At 44.7% G+C, this 17632-nt stretch overlaps 1 protein-coding gene across 1 annotated transcript; it reads left to right on the top strand.

Moving 5' to 3' along the window:
- The first annotated feature begins 725 nt into the window (after positions 1-725).
- Positions 726-17351, top strand: UbcE2H (ubiquitin conjugating enzyme E2H). Its single transcript, XM_077639845.1, has 7 exons — positions 726-1175; positions 5495-5571; positions 6723-6797; positions 8648-8687; positions 9749-9801; positions 12376-12504; positions 13822-17351. Exons 1-7 carry the CDS (start codon positions 1123-1125, stop codon positions 13938-13940), a joined length of 546 nt encoding a protein of 181 aa, XP_077495971.1. The 5' UTR covers positions 726-1122; the 3' UTR covers positions 13941-17351.
- Positions 17352-17632: the final 281 nt, after the last annotated feature.

Raw genomic sequence — 17632 nt, 5'->3', positions numbered from 1 at the left:
TGCGTCAGTGCAACTAACTGGCCCTGTGAATTAAACCATCACTTGAATGTGAACAGTTTAGTTAGTTTCGCTTCGAGGCGCGTTTCGAAGCAGGGTGTGTTGCTGGGCGAGTAGGTTTGACATTGTGAACATTGAAGCGCTGGCAGACGACGGACGAAGGGAGGACAAGACACACAGTGCGCTGAACTTAGCAACTTGCCTGACCATGGTCAGTGATTACGTATACAAGCTTACCAAAAATAGCTCATTAGTTTTGCGGAAATATGTTGGAAACGCGCGCGTAATGCATGTATGCGTGAACATTTCCTCCAACATAAGCAGAGTTCAAACGTGATCGCAAGTAAAAGACGCTGGGTTAGAGTTGCATTTTATCGCGTTTTGGAAACTCCGGAAGCGATTCGTTATGTTGCATCGCGCCCGCCATTCGACGTTGGGTCAACAAGCGTGTAGGTTTCGGATTGCAGCGTTCGCCAACAATCCCGCCCTATCATTTTTTGTGTGTATTCCTTCCTCTAATCCTGAAAGTGAAATTGTGTCGCGCTCTGAGAGCTCCAAAGTTTTGGAAACACGCACCGCGATGTAGGCGCTAAGAATCGGGCCTGTGGTACGGGACAAAGAAATCACGTGAGGCGTTTGTTTACAACAACCAGCTGATCTCCGAGCGACGGGCAACACTGGTTAACGCTGGGCGGGGCTTTCTTCCCCCCTTCCCCTCCACCTGAACGGCAGCTTTCGTTCTTTTTAAAACTCCAGCAACCTACCGCTGCATTTTCTTCGCTCAAAATCGGCACCGTCGCCGACTTGGCAGCCGCTGAAAATTTCAACACGGATAAATCGGGCGCGTCAGTTGCGTCCGAGCGACTCGAGACCTACGTGAAAGGCAGGACCTATTTTTCTCTTCTTGAATCTTTCACTTTCTAAAAAAAAAAAAACGAGCAAGGTCACATGACGTCTACGTCACGAGTGGTGGTGTTGCGGTGAGCAGCGGCAGCGACCACACAGCAGCCAGCAGTTCGCCATTGTGAGCCAAAGCGTTCAGCAGCAAGTGCTGTGAGAGCTGCGCGAGTCGAAACGACCGCAGGGGTTTCTGTCGCAGCTTCCTGCCGTGAGGTAAGACAAAAGATGTCTTCTCCAAGCGCTGGGAAGAGGCGTATGGATACCGACGTCATTAAACTGTATCCTTTTCGACTGCGTGAACTGCGGGTGGGAAAAACTGCCTCGCGTTTTGTAGCGCGCATCCCAGAACGCTGTTTGGTCGCGTTTTGCTGCGAGCGGGGGGCTGAATGGGAGGTTGGCCAAGTCGAAATGCGCTGTTTCGTGGTATCTGTGACTTCCTGGAAACCTGCAGAGTGCACGGCATCTGAGTGATGGTGCGTGGATTGGCTGCGCTATCACTGTCGTCGCCTCCTAGGTGAGTAGAAAGCAGCAGCGCCTTCGGCTGCGTCCGCCGTATTGTTGCTTGGCTGAGCATGTCTCAGCTGGTCTAATCAGGTTTGGGGCGCGCTGGCGTAATCGTTCCTTTGTTACTGGGTGTCCCCAGATTGGTTCCGTTTGGAAGTGTCGGCGTCTCTCTTAACGCCTGTTTACTATCAAAACATCGTGACAGAAGGGCCCCGGAGGCCCGTGACCTCCAGGTGAATTTGGCAACCCTTTCGACCAGATTCGCGTTGCCTGTTTCCATGGGAGGGGGAGCTCCGTTCTGTGCGCGTTTTGTTTTTGGCGTCCTCGCGTACGCGTTTTATGACGGACCAAACGCACCATCTGGACGGGTCGCGTAGTTGGCTCCGCCGTGTTTAGCGCGGGGATTTATTTTCGTCTTACGTAGAGGCCCGCGGAGGAAGTGACGAGGAGAATTTTCGCCCAAAACGCGTCCTAAGCGCGATCAGCTGCGGCGTATACCTACATACACCCGTTTGCTGAGAGCGCGTTTCTGACCTCCTTTTTATAATGACCTCCTCTTTCTCTCGCAGTAGGCTGCTGCGCTAGCCTTGGCGCCTTCCGCGTTGTTGCTGCAGATTTATTTATTTTTTTTACTCTGATATTTTGGAGACCGGGTTACAGAGGCAGATTTTTTTACCTTGGTCATGACATCTGAACGCGCGCAGCCTCTCACTTTCGTGCGTGTTGTCCGTTTGGACGCCTACGCTGCCATGAAATGCACGACGTTTCTAGAACTTCTAACAAAGATCTGTGCGGTTTGGGCGAAGGCATCTTGTAACTAGCTAGTGCGGAGCGCTCCGGAAACGGCGCTCTGTTACCGATGTTTGGGAGGATCCGGCCTGGCCCTAGGCAAGGTCGCATAATTGTATAACAGCTATTACCAGTAGACTCCCTTTGTAAGCGCATTTTGCATGCAACGTCGGCTGTATTTCGATCGTTATCTCTGGTTTCGCTCTCGTCTTTCGGACCATATCGTGGATTCTGTCGTGTTTTGCACACGTTTGAAATAACCCCGTCAGCTACCCGTTATGTGTTCTTAGGTGCAGTTTTTTTTTTTTTACCCCGAGGCTAGTCACGAAAGCAGCATGCATATTTTCTCCGCTCCGATGGTGTCTCGAAAGAGCTGGCCTTGGCATCTGTTTCGATCTTTTTGCTTAGGGAAACGCGCCATCGTTACAGCTAGCTTCCCCTAGCCTAGAGCGTTGAGTCATACCACGATCATCTGCTGCTCTCTCGTCCTGGCCTCCCTGTTTCTAACGTCTCCGTACTAAAAAAAAAAGATAAAAATATAGCAGGTGTCGAAAGGCCGCACACAGCAATGGCTGGTCGTAGGCGTGCAGCTGTAATCCCCTGGGGATAAGAAAGTAAATGCAAAAGAAACTGTTTTGGCCATCTGCCTATGCACCGAGATGACATGCAACGGCAAAAAAAAATGCTTCTTTGTGTCGCAGTGCGCGATGCGTTTTTTTTTTAGTGCATGCTTTGTTCGATTTTAACCAGTACCTTATCGTTAAACATGGCAAACTTAATCTAATTATATAAAAGTTGAACCCGCCTGGCATGGCCATACTTAGGTCGTGTAGGATTGCAGTTTCATCATTTAAAAAGATTACTTAAGCATGCTCATTTAAACTAAAGTTAGCAGTTTATTATTATATTAAGAGTGGCATTGCAGTGGGGATTTACATTGTGTTGCTTACTTCCGGGGTTGTGGTGTTCCGCACTTGCTAGGTTGAGTCACCGCCAGTTGGAATTCCCAGGATTTAATTCTTTTTGTTATCTTAGGAGCAGCTTTAGTCTTAGGACATCACGATTCAATCATTTATCTTTGCATGCTGCCGTCATTATCACAAAGCAAATACCTTCACATACATAGTCACACGCACTTCAGCTCCAAGAGAGCAGTAGTTTCTTTGTGAACAGGAAGAAAAAAAATAATGCCGTCACCTTTTCATTTTCTCTGCACAGAAATTCGGACATAAAATGCTGCTTTCACGTACACTTATAGTTGCACCAAAGGGAAATTTGATATTGAAATTGAACACCTTGTTGACTTGATTCTTAAATTCCTTAGGCATGTGGGTTTAGCTGACGTGTGTGCATTGTTTCTGTTGAATGGCTTATTTTCAGCGGTACATTAAAGTTCTGCCCTTGACGGTCGTCAAATGCAGACCCCCTCTTGAAGACCCCTTACCCTCTTTTTGTAATAATGGAGTAATTACTTATTAGCATCCACCAAAGTGCAGCCATACGGATACAAGGAAAGCCATACAACTTTCACAGAATCTTTTTAGTGAAAAAAAAAAATCGTCCTGGTCCTCTTTTTACTGCCATATTTTTCTCGAGGCTGTAGCTTTTTAAGCAATGCTCTGTGCCATATTGTCCTGCTGTAACACCTGAGTCCTGTTTGTGATGACAGAAAGCATTTATTGAGAACAGAAGCCCTTGTTGTCAACAAAAATCAAAGCAGGGATAAGGGGACAGGATTAAATATTGGAGTGGATTATGAATGGATATGGTGGACTGGTTTGTTGAGGAGTACGGATTAAAGGGGCACTAGTCGCATTTGCGTAAATGTGGCAGAAGTAGACTGCAGTCCACTTTTTGAGGGAAAATGCAAAAACGTAGTGGAGAGTATGGGACGAGTCATGATTTTCCTCCTCAAAACCTGCTCTTTCTCTAAAAAAGGCGACTCAAGATGCATTCTGTCACATTCACGTAAATGCGACCACAGGCGACAAAGGGAAGTTGGCTTGTACAGATTCGGTACAGCGTTCTGATCACAGAGAGACCACATTCATCGAAAATGCTTTTAAAAGCTAGAAAATAGCAAAAAACGAAATGCAGGTGTCGCTATCACCGGCCGGTGTCTCGAGAGGTGGTAACCCGTCCTTTCCAGTAAGGCTGTCATGAGTTTAAACTCTCTGGCGGCAAGATTTTTAAATCCAATTTTTTAGGCAATAAATGCGTCATTTGCTGCTGGACAAACATCAGCATAACCAGAAAGAGTCAAAGAATAAATATTGACTGGAAACAAAAAATTCGTGAAGTTGACCTCAGTGTGGCTTTAAATAAATGATGCAGCTTGCTGTATGAACTGAAATTAAGGTGTGCTTTGAAAGAGGTTTCTGCGCACCTGTTTCTGTACAATTAATGATCTTGTTTCTGGTTTATGAAAATGTGGCCTTAAGTCAATTTCGTGTGCTTGTTTTCGTTAGTGTAAGTGCTTTACGTCCAGAACTTTGCTAAGGTTCTAATTTAAGTCTTTGTCATGTCTTCATAGTAATGGGAGATGGGGTGGGGGATATGGAGCTGTAACGAGCTGGTTGTGTGCATGTTGGTAGCCCACTGCATTTAAGATTGTCTGAAATTGGGTTGTTGATGGTTCTTTTAATCCACAAACAATGTGTAACTGGATTGCTTATCGTTCGTTTTAGAATCTCCTTGTAAAAGAGGGACGTTTCCTACTTGTCCTGCCAACCACCCACACAGCGATACCAATGGCATATTCCAGTTGGTGATATGTAGCAAGTTTTCTTGCTTCCAAAAGCCAAAAAATGTGTTTCAGTGGGCGATTTAGATTGAGATACTGAATTATGATCGGTCTGCATTTGTATGGTTCCTAGGCTTTTTAGACATCTTGCTCATTTGTGGATTTGGAGAGCTGCTCCTGATCGCTGATTGGAATACGCCATAACATTCAGCTTGGGATGCTTGTGCATTTGTAATCGAGCATAATTCTTATGCTCAGTCACAAGCTGAACTACTAAAGAGGTAGTAGGTCATCTCACATTTGTGTGCATCTGTTGCAGCAGGTACCTGTACAACTTTGCTGTCAAATTCTTCAGTAATATGGGTTATGGCAAAAAATGAAGGATACTGGTTAGTGCCACGTGTGGGAGTATTTTGTGATGCACAGACTTGTACTAAGCACAGTGTTTTGCTAAATGTGTGAGCACAAAGTGCATTGGAGCCTCCAGTTGCCCCTCTCTCTGTAGCCCTTGTTAGCTCTGGTGCTGTTTGTATGTTGCTCTCCTTGACCAGTAACCTTCAGCATTGAAAGCAAGCATGAAGTCACCATTCTTGGAGGACTCAACGAATTCTGTGTCAAGTTTTATGGGCCAAAAGCAAGTAAGTTGCATTTTCTCTTGACTTGAACCGCTGGGTCATTTTTGCAACAACTGATGCAAAACCGTGCACTATTTCATTGATTGTGTCCACGGTAGTTAACCACATGTGTACTCCTTGGGTGCTGTGGTGCGACATGAACTTTAATTTTTCTCCTTGAAGCATTTAGTATCTTGCGTGTTCAATGCTTTAAGGCATTTAGTTAATGTAATTTATGCCTGTGGCATGAGAGAATCTTTTGCTTCTAATGTTGGTTAGTCAGTTTCTGCCACTGTGGTATTTATTGTAGAGCAGTGAAATTTGGCATGCTTATTGGGAAGTTCACTGAATGCTCAAATACAAGATCTCACTGAAATATTTTAAGTAGTGTAAATAAATTCTTAATTACTTCATTGCTACGCCAAACTTGCAGAAAGTCTGGCGTGACAACAAAACATGTTAGGAGCCTGCCGCCATATTACCCAAAGGGAATTGCTGATGCAGTGACATTCACCAAATATTTTTAGCAGCCTGATTTTTTCTACACAGAATGTATATCCACGCTTGCATAATGCACACATTGTCGTCATGTCAAATGAGCACAGAGAGTGAAAAAATGAGAAAGTAATTCAGAAATGTAGGAATGTCGCTGCATGAAGAATTTATCAACAAACAAAATGCAACAAACTTCATGATAATTCATGGAGCCACAGTCGTGCTATGCTTTCAGCAAGCAGGGCAGTCAGGTCAAAAAAACTCTTTTGAGGAAACTGGCATTTGCACAGAGATTTCAGCCCTCGGCTGCAAACGGTTTTTAATGTCACTTCTGGGCTGTTTCCAGGGAAAATTTTTTTAATATAATCAAAAAGATCTTATAAATACAGAATCTGGCGTTTTACTAAAATCAGTTCTTTTCTAGATTTTCACAATTTGATCCCCCCCTCCCCTCTTCTTGAATGGTTCAAGCCCATTTGGTGGTGTTTGCTCTTTACCGGCGTTCAATGTATCATGGTTGTTTTTTGTCTAGTGCTGCTGCACATTCATTGAATTTTGTTGGGCCTTAAGTTGAAGATCTGTGCAGTCATCGCACTTTATTGTTTCTCGTGTTGTACTCGCACTGCATGGGCTTTGAAGTGACCTTCTCCACTAAGCCGTTTGTGTATGCAACCTTGCAGCTCCATATGAGGGAGGTATCTGGAAGGTGAGGGTTGATTTACCCGAGAAGTACCCTTTCAAGTCTCCGTCGATAGGTAAGACGAACGTCTCTTGGAATCCTGCAGCAGAAAAGTCTCATCTGTTGAGTGTGGGAGGGAGCTTTCTTATAGTTCAGTGTTAGCAAGATGGCATCCGATCAGTTGCTCAAGCTGTTTTCTAATTGATTACTATTGCAAATATATTTAGCTGCTAAGCACGAAACAGTGAGTTTGGTGGGAAGTCATCATGTGCACATATTGGTCAGCGTGAAATTTGAGAGTACTCATGCATTACTTAAAAATTGCACAGTCCGCGGTCTTTCACTGGAATGCATCTTAGCCAGGCACTTCTTTCTTGTTCGAATTTTACAGCCTTATTATTAGTACTACTGATGTGAGTTTATTCATTGAGGTGGTAAGATGATTCAGCAATGTCTGATAGCTGAAAGAAGCTTTGCATGTTTCACATGCTAATCTTTCCATGTAGCTGGCACAAAACAGACACTAGACACTGACATTAGTTGTCCCTGCATAAACATGTTTGCACTCTGATGTCGTTGAAAGCTATATTGAGGTGCACAAATATTGGTTTCAGAGTGCATGGTTGCATAAAAGGATGTTGACGACAAATTCTAATCACAAAGAGACAGCACACACCGAAAAGAGAGCTTTGAAAAGCTAGAAATGACCGGAAAAAAAAAGAAATACAGGTGTTGCTATCACTGGACAGTTTGCTAGTAAAGTGCATGTGTTGGCGCCGATTTTTGGTGTGGATCACTGAGGATAACCTGTACTGCCATTGACTTCGAAATAATGGCGGCAACTGTTCCTTTTTGGACCAGCGGGACGGTTTTTAAATCTAATTTTCTTGGCAATAGATATGCCTTTTGTTTCCGTACAAATGTCAGCGTAGCCAGAAAGGGCCAAAGAATTGAATTTTTACTGAGAACAGTAGTTTCTTATAGTTGTCCTCAATGTCCCTTTAATGACGGCAACACCGTTGCCATGTGCTTGAATTTTGGATCAGAAATAAGCAGCCTAGGACTCTCACTACACTGGATTTGTTTGAAATATTTGATGCGAGCAAATCTTCTGCGCTAAAAACAGAAGCACTACTTGTTGAGGTTTTGTTTGGGAAAAACCTGTTATTTGTGCAGCCATATCCATGTGCTAAGCCAGGCCAAGTGCAAAACTTGCACCTCTGCACGTTACCACGCTCGCCAAGATGGTGCTTGGCCTCTTGATGTCACCACTTTCCATCTTTGCTTACTAAAGGACATTAGATGTTTGGTTGGGAGATGCGCTTTGTAGTATTGCACAAAGCGCATTTCCCAACCATTTCTCAAAGCATAGTCAATGTGTCAGCAGCCAGAGATGAAGAAAAATTGCTGTAACATCATTCATTCCAAAAGGTAACCGTCGGGTAAAGCATGACATCAGCAGGCTGACTGCTGCACCAGCAGGGGATGAAATTAATTTGAATTTTGTTGTTTACTGGATGTACGAAAGTGTACATGTACAGTGTTATTGTCTTTAGGCATTTATTCAAAAATCTGGCTGATTTGCTTATTTTAGCTACACACTTGTGATGACATTCTCGCAGCGTTCCAGCGTTTTCATTTTTGCAGTGACAAAATGCAGGAAGCTGAGAACTTTCATCTGACATTTTAACTACTTGGGCATTACAGATTTGAAGAATTCTGCATGACACTGGTACCACTTTACTTTTGCCTCTTGCATAAAGCCCTATGATGGTAGCCATGATGAGAGGAGTGACTTGTTTGCCTGTCAGTCGTAGACCTTGTGCATTGGGCATTTTCCATGGCTATTTTAGATCAGATCACTGTCGGGCTAGCTTGTATGTCCAGAACCTGACTTATGACACTTTTGCCTCCTTTCATTCCTAGGTTTCATGAACAAGATTTATCACCCAAACATTGACGAAGTGTAAGTCTGTCGAATCATTTACTATTTTCGCTAATGGGGTGTTCCTTATTGTTCCAAAGGGAAACGTAGACAGCCGCAAGTTGCAACCTCAAGGAGAGGCATGTGTAGTGAGAGAATTTGTTGTAAGGTGCTAAATTTTACTCTGGTTTCCAAGAGTGGCTCAGATGGGTAAAGCGTTCGCAGTGTTTCGACGGAAGCAAATTGTTTCTGAAGAGTCATTTGCTAAGTTCACTCAAACCACACAAGCACTTAAAACAGTGAAGCCAGGAAGTTTTAATTGCTGCAACACTGTGGCAAAGATGCCAGTAATGCAGGCGTCTCTGTAAGCTCAGGTATGATGTTGCTTTTTATGTCTAGGCTATCCTAGCATGGCATTACGTGTGCCACCAGTGTTGCGTTCTCATCCTTGTATGTTGCTGTGTCTGTGACGATTGATGTGGGGTTATGCAAGCAGCAGGAGCATGTGCATGAGTACTGGTCGTTTTGTGAAGACTGCATTTGGTCGCCCTTCTCTTGTTGAGGACTGCTTTAGCAGCCATCTTTGTGTGCCTTCCATTTGTTCATCCCTTCCACTGGTTTTGCCCGTCAGATGATGCAAACCAGCCAATTGAGATTGTGTTGATGCCTGTGTGTGCTCTAGTGACACCGAGATGTGATAGTTTCCTGCCCCCTTTTTGCATTGCACGATAACACGATAAGCCAGTGTAGGCTTCAGGAGCTGGCACAGTGCAGCAGTGTTGGCCTTCATGCATGCGCTTCTTTGGTAGCTTTCCATTGGCAGTGAGCAGAGGCAGCCAGGTCTGCATTCTAGGCTCTGACAACGTTGAATGAACTGACTATTGTAATGAGGGTCTGCCGTACTTATGACAAAGACTTGAGCGTTAGTGTTCCATCTGTTCTTCTATTGCCATCAGCCTCCCTTGAATCAGCGGGAATTTTCAGGCATCATTGGGACTTTGCTGCAAGCATTGGTGATTCCTGTCCACAAGTGTGGTTGTGGTTACCGGTTTCTGGTTGCTCGGTGGAAGCTGCGACATGGGTTTGTCACTTTTTCCCTGTAGGTCTGGCACTGTATGCTTGGACGTCATCAACCAGGCATGGACAGCACTGTACGGTGAGTAATAGTTTATTTTTTTACACATATTCTTTATTTCCCTAAAAGAGAAAAAGGCCCCTGGGCAAAAAGCTACCTCAGAGTAGTTTGACTGGGTCTGGGGGCCCATTACAAGGCAGCAGAGAGCGTACAGAAATTCATAAGCATAATAAAGCACAGGGTGAATTCAGATAAGCCATGCACTTTCAAAGCGCAATAGAGACGAAACGTGTAACTTTTTCTTTTTACCAATTAAATCCAAGTGCACATGACACAGTATGACAGGCAAGAAGAACAATCCATGAAATCATGATCAGACATCTAGAACACAACGGTACTAAGTAGTTTTAAGTAATAGACATGAGTAAAAAAAGATGTTCAATATTAGATAATAGATATAGAGAGGCGAATTTTTCTGTTTATAAGGACACACAGTGAGGATGTACAAGCATGTACAACAAACAATATTTAAGAGAAAAAACTGTCATTATCCTTCGTACGACAGAAAATTTCTCAAAAACATTTATTTTATAGCCGGTATTTTCACACCAACATTCATTTGAATTAAGTATGTTAGGAACTAAGAATTGCATCATTTGCCTCCCATAGTTGGTGCGAACCTGAGGTACGGTCCATTTTTTTCTTTGAAGTGTATATCTGGGTGGGTGCATTATTTATAAGGATGCAGCAAGTTTGAGGAGAAATTTACTGCGGTGGGAGGCTATGGATTTCATAAGAAGCAGGACGTTGTACTCTAACATTTTGTTTACTGGTAGAATATTGTGTAGGATAAATAACAGTGGTGTATGTGCCACGTAATCGGCGGAGGAAATAATACGGATGACATTTTTTTTGCATGATGAGAATGTGGTTAATATTTGTATGGGCTCCGGTCACCCAGACTAAGTGGCAATAGTTAAATTGGGAGCGAAATAATGCATGGTGTATCATCTTTTTAATTTCTACAGGTAGTATATCGCGACATCAAAAGATGACACCTACAGTTTTTGATAAATTACTTGTAAGATGTTCGTCAAAGATGACTCCTAGATCTTTGTGTTTGGTGACGATTTCAGTGCTATTGGTGCCCAGGGTAAGCGACGTAAGTGCAGATACTGTGCGGTTTACTGGACGGAAAATTATTGCTTTAGATTTTGTGTTGTTAATTTTTAAGTTCATATTGGACCAGTGTAGCACTTTTTCTGGAAAAGAATTTCACAAGTAATTCGCTTGCAGATAATCCCGAAAGAAACAAACTAGTGTCGTCGGCATAAGTTAGAAATTTTGCCATATCTGTAATCTGCAGTATATGTCTATCTGCAATACAGTGACAACAACAAGAAATGGGAAAAATCGTAGGCTACAGAAGCTTACATAATGCTGCTACCTTGACAGTAGGGAAAGAGGAGTACATCACTAAGCAAAGATGGCAATGCATGATTGCCAAGTTAGGAGAGGTCATTTTTCTCCTTTTGACTGCATTCAATGGGCTTACTCTAATAGTTTGAAAGGTATCTCTTTGGTCTATTTCTTCCTGCATTAAGTTAATTAGCCAGCTTGAAGGAACTGGGGCATAAAGTTTGGGTGTGCTAGTGCTGTGGTGTACAGTTTTTTAATGCATTTTCACGGACAAGGCGTGTGCTAGTGCAGGACTGAGTGCTCATCTCTTGTTGGTGGCAAGCTCTTCACCTCCTTCTTGTCTCTATTTGACCATTCTGTCACACCTCATCATCATTTTCCGAGTCTCATTGTCTGTTTCATTCTTCTAGTTCACTGCGCTGGCTCAGCGGTTTTGGTGCTCAGCTCCTGACCCGAAAGACGCGGGTTCGGTCCCAGTTGTGGCGGTTGCATTTCGATGGCGGCGAAATGCTAGAGGCCTGTGTACTGTGCGATGACGGTGCGCTTTAAAGAGCCCCAGGTGGTTGAAATTATTCAGAGCCCTCCACAACGGTGTCCCTCATAGGCTGAGTCACTGTGGGACATTAAACCCCATAAACCGAACCACCGTTCTTCTAGTTGGTGGCCCTGGCTCATGTCGTGGACTGTAAGATGACGAAACGTGCTGTGGCGCACTCACGCCATTAAATCATCACATCACCATCTGTCATCACATCTAACCCTTCGGTTCGCCACCATAAAACAGTATAACTGTTCCTTCAAGCATGGCTGAAAAGTTACTGCAAGATATTTTATATCAGGATCTTCAAATGTGGGCTTGCTAAAACTGTCAAACATACCAAAGTTTCCATCTTGGTGTAGTTAGTGTGTGGGCATCATGTTGCAGTGTTTGCACACATCACATCGTGAGAAAGTCCACGAAGAAGCAGCCTGCTGTTGCCATGACTTTGTTGCCTGTGCTCTACTTGGCTACACGTTTACCTTGGATGGCATGCAGCTCTCTATTTTGGCGTATCAAAACTGAAACTTCGAGTATAAATTCTACCATAACAATTTTGAGTTGTTCACTGTTGCATTTTTCGAGCGAAGTAATGAATTATGAAGGCGTCTGTGGCAGTGTTTTTAAAGATGAACTGGCCGTGAATGTGGACATGTCGACTGTCGGATAGTGTCCTTGACTATTTATTACACACGCAGATCTGTCCAACATTTTCGAGTCGTTCCTGCCACAGTTGCTTACGTACCCGAATCCCATCGACCCTCTGAACGGGGATGCGGCAGCCATGTACTTGCACAAGCCAGAGGAGTACAAGAAGAAAGTGCAAGGTGAGCTTTGTTTGCATGAGAGGATAATGGCATGTCTTATCTCACCAGGAAGAGCTTTAGTCGCTTGATTACGTGATGCCCTGTCTATGTGCAGTGGAGTTCATAAAGGGTCCAACCGCTGACCTGAAACGTGTCATGAGATTATGGTAGAAATGAAAAGGTTGTGCCTCATATTGTTAATACTCAGCGCTCCAGTATTGGGAGGAACGAGGATTTCTAATCTTAATAGGCATTTGGAAACCGCATGAAACAATTTGAAGCACCATCTCGCGGTGAAACCCTGCGAGTATGTGTATCACGCCACGTGACCGCACCTCGGTAGTATAGCACTGATTTGTTAAGTGCTTGGGGTTATTTCGTTTTTTTTTTTCTGTAGTGTTCGTTATGTTTTATTACAGTTTACACACACTGCTTTTCTCTCGAGATAAGCAGCACTGCCTTCTCATTGCCAATAATGTGCTTTTAGCTTTTGTCACCAGTTGGCGCCACAGCATTTTGCACTTCTTGGATGGAGCGGCAATCATCATCATCATCAGCCTGACTATGCCCACTGCAGGACAAAGGCCTCTCCCATATCTGTCCAATCAAAAACCAGGCGCTCACAAACAACAACACAGAGGGGACACAGCGCTTACTCGCAACTACAAGAATTTTTATTCAGAGGCTTCTATATATATACTACAAAAACCAAAACAACCCAGAGTAATCGCACACCACATGCCGACTGAGGGGGGGGGGGACAATTTTATGGGACGTAGGAAGAGATTGTTGTCATGCCTTACAACTCGGTGTGCTGATGTTCCTTCGCTGCTAAACTTTTCGTGCAGAAATAAATTTTTTTTCATGTGCTACTCACATCCCTCACAATTCTCTCTCTTACCGTACAGTCGCAGCTGTAAATAGCTGCTGCGGTCGCTCAGTGGTTATGGCGCTCGGCTGCTGACCCGAAAGACGCGGGTTCAATCCCGGCCGCGGCGGCCGAATTTCGATGGAGGCGAAATTCTAGAGGCCCCTGTACTGTGCGATGTCAGTGCACGTTAAAGAACCCCAGGTGATTGAAATTCCCGGAGACCTTCACTACGGCGCCCCTCATAGCCTGAGTCGCCTTGGGACGTTAAACCCCCATCAACCAGTCGCCAACTAAGATTTTTATGCAGTGCGTAGATCAGTTTAGGCTGTGTAGAATTTTTTTTTGTGGCTCCCGGTTGCTGTAAACTTACTGCACAAACACTATTTGAATGATGTTCTGTGGCACCTTTCCCGCTCTTGTTCAGATTCTCTCTGACGTGGGTGTTGCTTTTTCCTCCCCATGCCCAGAGTACGTCAAAAGGTACGCAACAGAAGAAGCGCTGCGGGAACAGGATAACGAGTCATCGAGCAGCGAAAGTTCCATGAGTGATTTCTCGGATGACGAGACCAAAGACATGGAGCTGTAAGGCTCGCGGCGCCATTGGTCATCTGCCCTCCCACAAGCCTGCATCCATACACACACACACACACATATGCATGCTGCGCGCAGAAACACCATGTGTGTGCGGGAAGAGCCAGAAAGAGACGGACACCATTGCTGTCACCTTTCCTCTGCCCCACGTCCTCGTCTGCACACCGGAGTGCCATCTCTCTCCGCCGCCCTCCCGACGACCCACTCCCCCTTCCATACGTGTGCCACCGGCCATTCATCCTTCCCTTCGTGTGTAGTCCTGCGGCAAGAGGACCGACCACCACGTGAGGTGCACACACATCGCCAGCAGTGTCTCCATTTGGCGGTGCGCGGCTTTCCCGGCCGGTTCACTTCCCTGCGCCGATGCCACTGAGAGCAGCAACCAGCAAGATGTGCGCGGCAAGGGCGTTTCTCGGTCATTTTAGATTTTTTTTTCTTCTCATTGCGAGAGTGCTCTGGTCCTGTTGCCACGTTTGTGCAACGTGCACATCTGTTGTCGTGGGTCCCCAAGCCTGTCTCTGTTTGGGAAAAGAAGTGCTGGCCGAATTGGGGGTGTGTCTGTGCGTGTGGCCATCTCATTTGAATGTGCATGTCTCTTCTGCGCATGCCTGTAACTGTGGCAAAGAGAATGTCCTGCACCGCTCCATTCATCATTCTTTGCCCCTCAACCCTTTTCTGTTCAACCCCCTTTTTTTTTTGCGTGATTGCACGTGTGCTTCGTTTGCTTGCTGCTGTCGTTTATGTGGTTTGTAAACTTTTATTGACGTGCGTTGAGGAAAACTTTGGTGGCAGCCAGAAAGGAAAGGCCATTTTCTTTTTAATTCTCTATGTTCACTTGCAAAGTTTCTCAGGTGTCTGGCACTGTTTCCGAGCACAAATTTTTGTTCTTCTTTTTTTTTTACTATTGTCCGTTGACTGGTTATTTATTCGGTTAGGACAAAGGCAGTTCAAATTCTGTCAACTGACTTTATCGTCAAGTGTGTTATCAGTAACTGTACTTCCTCCTCTCCACTGTCTTGTTAACCAGCACAAGCATCATCTGTCCAGGCTCCTCCGTGTCTGTTTTCCTTTAGTTTGGTGGCTAGCAGCTCTAGTTTTTATCCTGTTGTGGAGCGAATATTGCTTTTTTGCCATTAACGTGTGTGCATTGTTGGCTATTGTTCATGCAGGGTTTAACAAGGGCCAAGTAAGGCTATAGTTTCTATACTCTGGAAGTGTCTGGCGCACTAGCTGTTCGTGCTGGTAGCCATATAATCAAAATGAGTCTGAGAAGTCACGATTTGATCTTTGTTGTGTGTACAGCTGTGGTGTCCATTTGTCATCTTTATCATTTGGTCAGTCTGACAGAGAAAAGGATTGTCTATTCAATTCAGTGGATTTATAATGATCCCAAATGCATTACTGTGCATTTTTAATGAATGTGGCATCAAGGAATTTTTCTGAAACCGGCCGGCTGGACAGAATTGCGTGCTTATTTTTTTCATCAGTCCTGTTTTCATCAGGTTGACCAAAGCGCTTCAAGTGTCTGTGTCCGCAATGGCACTTCTTTTTTGTCCCGTTTTGTTCCATCTAGACTTGCAGGCAGTTTCGGTATTGACAAGGGACATTGGGGGACATTTCCTTCACATTTGCCATGGTCGCGTGATCGTCTTGCTGGAGCAGCAATTCAAGTGCAAGTTCGTATGTGACTAGATGAGATCATGCTTCCACGATTTTGTGAACGCATTTCATCCTGGTACTTGATACATTTGGTTTTTATCGACGGGCAGGTAGAAAAGTGGCGCATGTGCTAGCGAGAGAGAGCATTTGTGTGTGGATTAACTTATTGCAAATGCATCACACAATTCATGCCGAGGTTATTTGACAAGGGTGGGAGGGAATGGATTATGATGATTATTTTTTTTTTCTTCACGGCATGTGCAGTGGTTGTCTCATTCGTTACCACTACCACTGCTACTCATGGTATCAAGACCACTGTGAAGTGGGGCACTCGAAGAGGGGGGTTGGGAGGGTGCTTACAATTCATCTAGGCTTTCCCACGGATAATTGAAGGTTTCGTGCTTGCAGCAGCGAGAAGACAAAACAAAAACTGTGATAACTTCACGAAGAGTGTCCAGGTGCAAAGAGGAGCAGAAAGTGCCGGTTTCCTTTCTTTTTTCCCTTTTTTTTTTTCTCGCTCAGTGGCAAGCAACTGTTGGAAGTTTACCGAATTGTTGTCGTTTTTCCCCGGCCTACCGCGGGGTTTGATGTAAGGTTACTCATGGGCTCCTGCACATAGACTCCAGTGCTACTTTTTTTTCTCTTTTCACTGACGACAGTGTGGCATGCCATGTAGTCTGTGCAATTTCGGACCAGCCAGTAACAAATGTGTGTGCATTGCTGCTGCACCACCAACCAGGTTTCAAAATTTTTAGAGGCACTGTGTGCTGCAGACTAGCATCGGAAAGTTGTTGCGCACTTTTAGGTGCGAAGGACTTGGCCCTACCAACAAAGGCGCTGTTGGCCTGGTGTGGATTGTTCAAAGGGTGCGTCACCAGCTGCTAAGGTTGCTGAACAGTGTGAAGCAACAAACGACTAAATTTTTCTTGTAGATACGTGGTGGATTCTGGAACTGAAAAACATAGCTTAGAAGTTTTGCATGAAACCACTTCAGTGCATCTGTCTTAGCTCCAGGCCGTTTGTTTACGGTGTGAGGAAATTTGTATGCCTTCAGTTTCTTGCGGCTTTTTGAGCCAGGCGTACATGACTAGACTCTGTGTAATTCAGTTGTCATTAGGCTGTATACCAAATCAGCGGCCCACAAGATTGTTGGCCCTCTTTTAACAGTGCTGCCTGGCGACACCATAATGTGGATGCCTGCACATCCTGCACTGGTAGAGAGGTCTCTGTGGTGGCTTTTTGAAGAGTCTGTACGCACAGTTTGCTGAAAGGCATGCCCTTTGAAACAAGGGTGTTGTTTCGTCTTTGCCTCCGTGTTGACAGCTTGTACACAGCATAGGCTGCATTTAGAAATGCTGCCACAGTCGTGGTAGAGCGCTCCAGTTTTGTCACTGGTGAGACACCGTGGCACCGCCTTGTTTTCTGAATGTTTTCTTTCCTCCGGCAGTTAGAGACAGCAGTCAGTATGGAAAATAGAAGATTGTGCCGGACTGGAGCAGTCAGTGTGGAAAATTGTGCCGGACTGGTCCTGCAGCAGTTGTACGATGGCAGTTTTGGACCAGTCCTCACGAGTTTTTTTTCGCCCTTTTTTTTTATCTGGCAGGGGGCTGTGCTTTTTGAATAGTGCCAGTGTGAAGGTATGCATCTTTGACCATTGCTTGTCTCAATCATGTTAGTCTTTTTTTTGTGGAGTATAAAGACACCATAGTGCTATATGAATTTATAAATAAAGCTATATCCATCTTTTTGCAAAGTGTCATGACTTTCTTCAGTGCTGTATTGTCAGGCGATGTCAGTGCTCCGGTAGCAAAATTGCTTGTCTCGAGCTTTATGATGCATGAGCAGCTAAAGCTATCATACGTCGAACACTGGCTTAGAAAGGCAGTGTTTTGAAAAAGATACCGGCGCATAATTTCTCCTAGCTGTGGTGCTTCGAAACCTCTGGAGTGATGCTTTTGCTTGGGTCTGGATGAGCCTTTTTAATTTCAAGTGGCCCCTTGCATGAGTGGTGGGACATGATGCCATATA

This window comes from Amblyomma americanum, chromosome 10 (assembly GCF_052857255.1).
Source record: "Amblyomma americanum isolate KBUSLIRL-KWMA chromosome 10, ASM5285725v1, whole genome shotgun sequence".
In the NCBI taxonomy this organism is placed as follows: Eukaryota; Metazoa; Arthropoda; class Arachnida; order Ixodida; family Ixodidae; genus Amblyomma; species Amblyomma americanum.
The sequence above is the reverse complement of the archived record's forward strand: the minus strand, read 5'-3'. Positions and strand labels throughout refer to the sequence as shown.

Bases quoted from the DNA above. Each gene is read 5' to 3' on its own strand.
- UbcE2H (XM_077639845.1), top strand. From the start codon at position 1,123: ATGTCTTCTCCAAGCGCTGGGAAGAGGCGTATGGATACCGACGTCATT. The intron at 9,802-12,375 runs GTGAGTAATAGT...TTACACACGCAG, and splicing joins GGCATGGACAGCACTGTACG to ATCTGTCCAACATTTTCGAG. The intron at 12,505-13,821 runs GTGAGCTTTGTT...CCCCATGCCCAG, and splicing joins GTACAAGAAGAAAGTGCAAG to AGTACGTCAAAAGGTACGCA.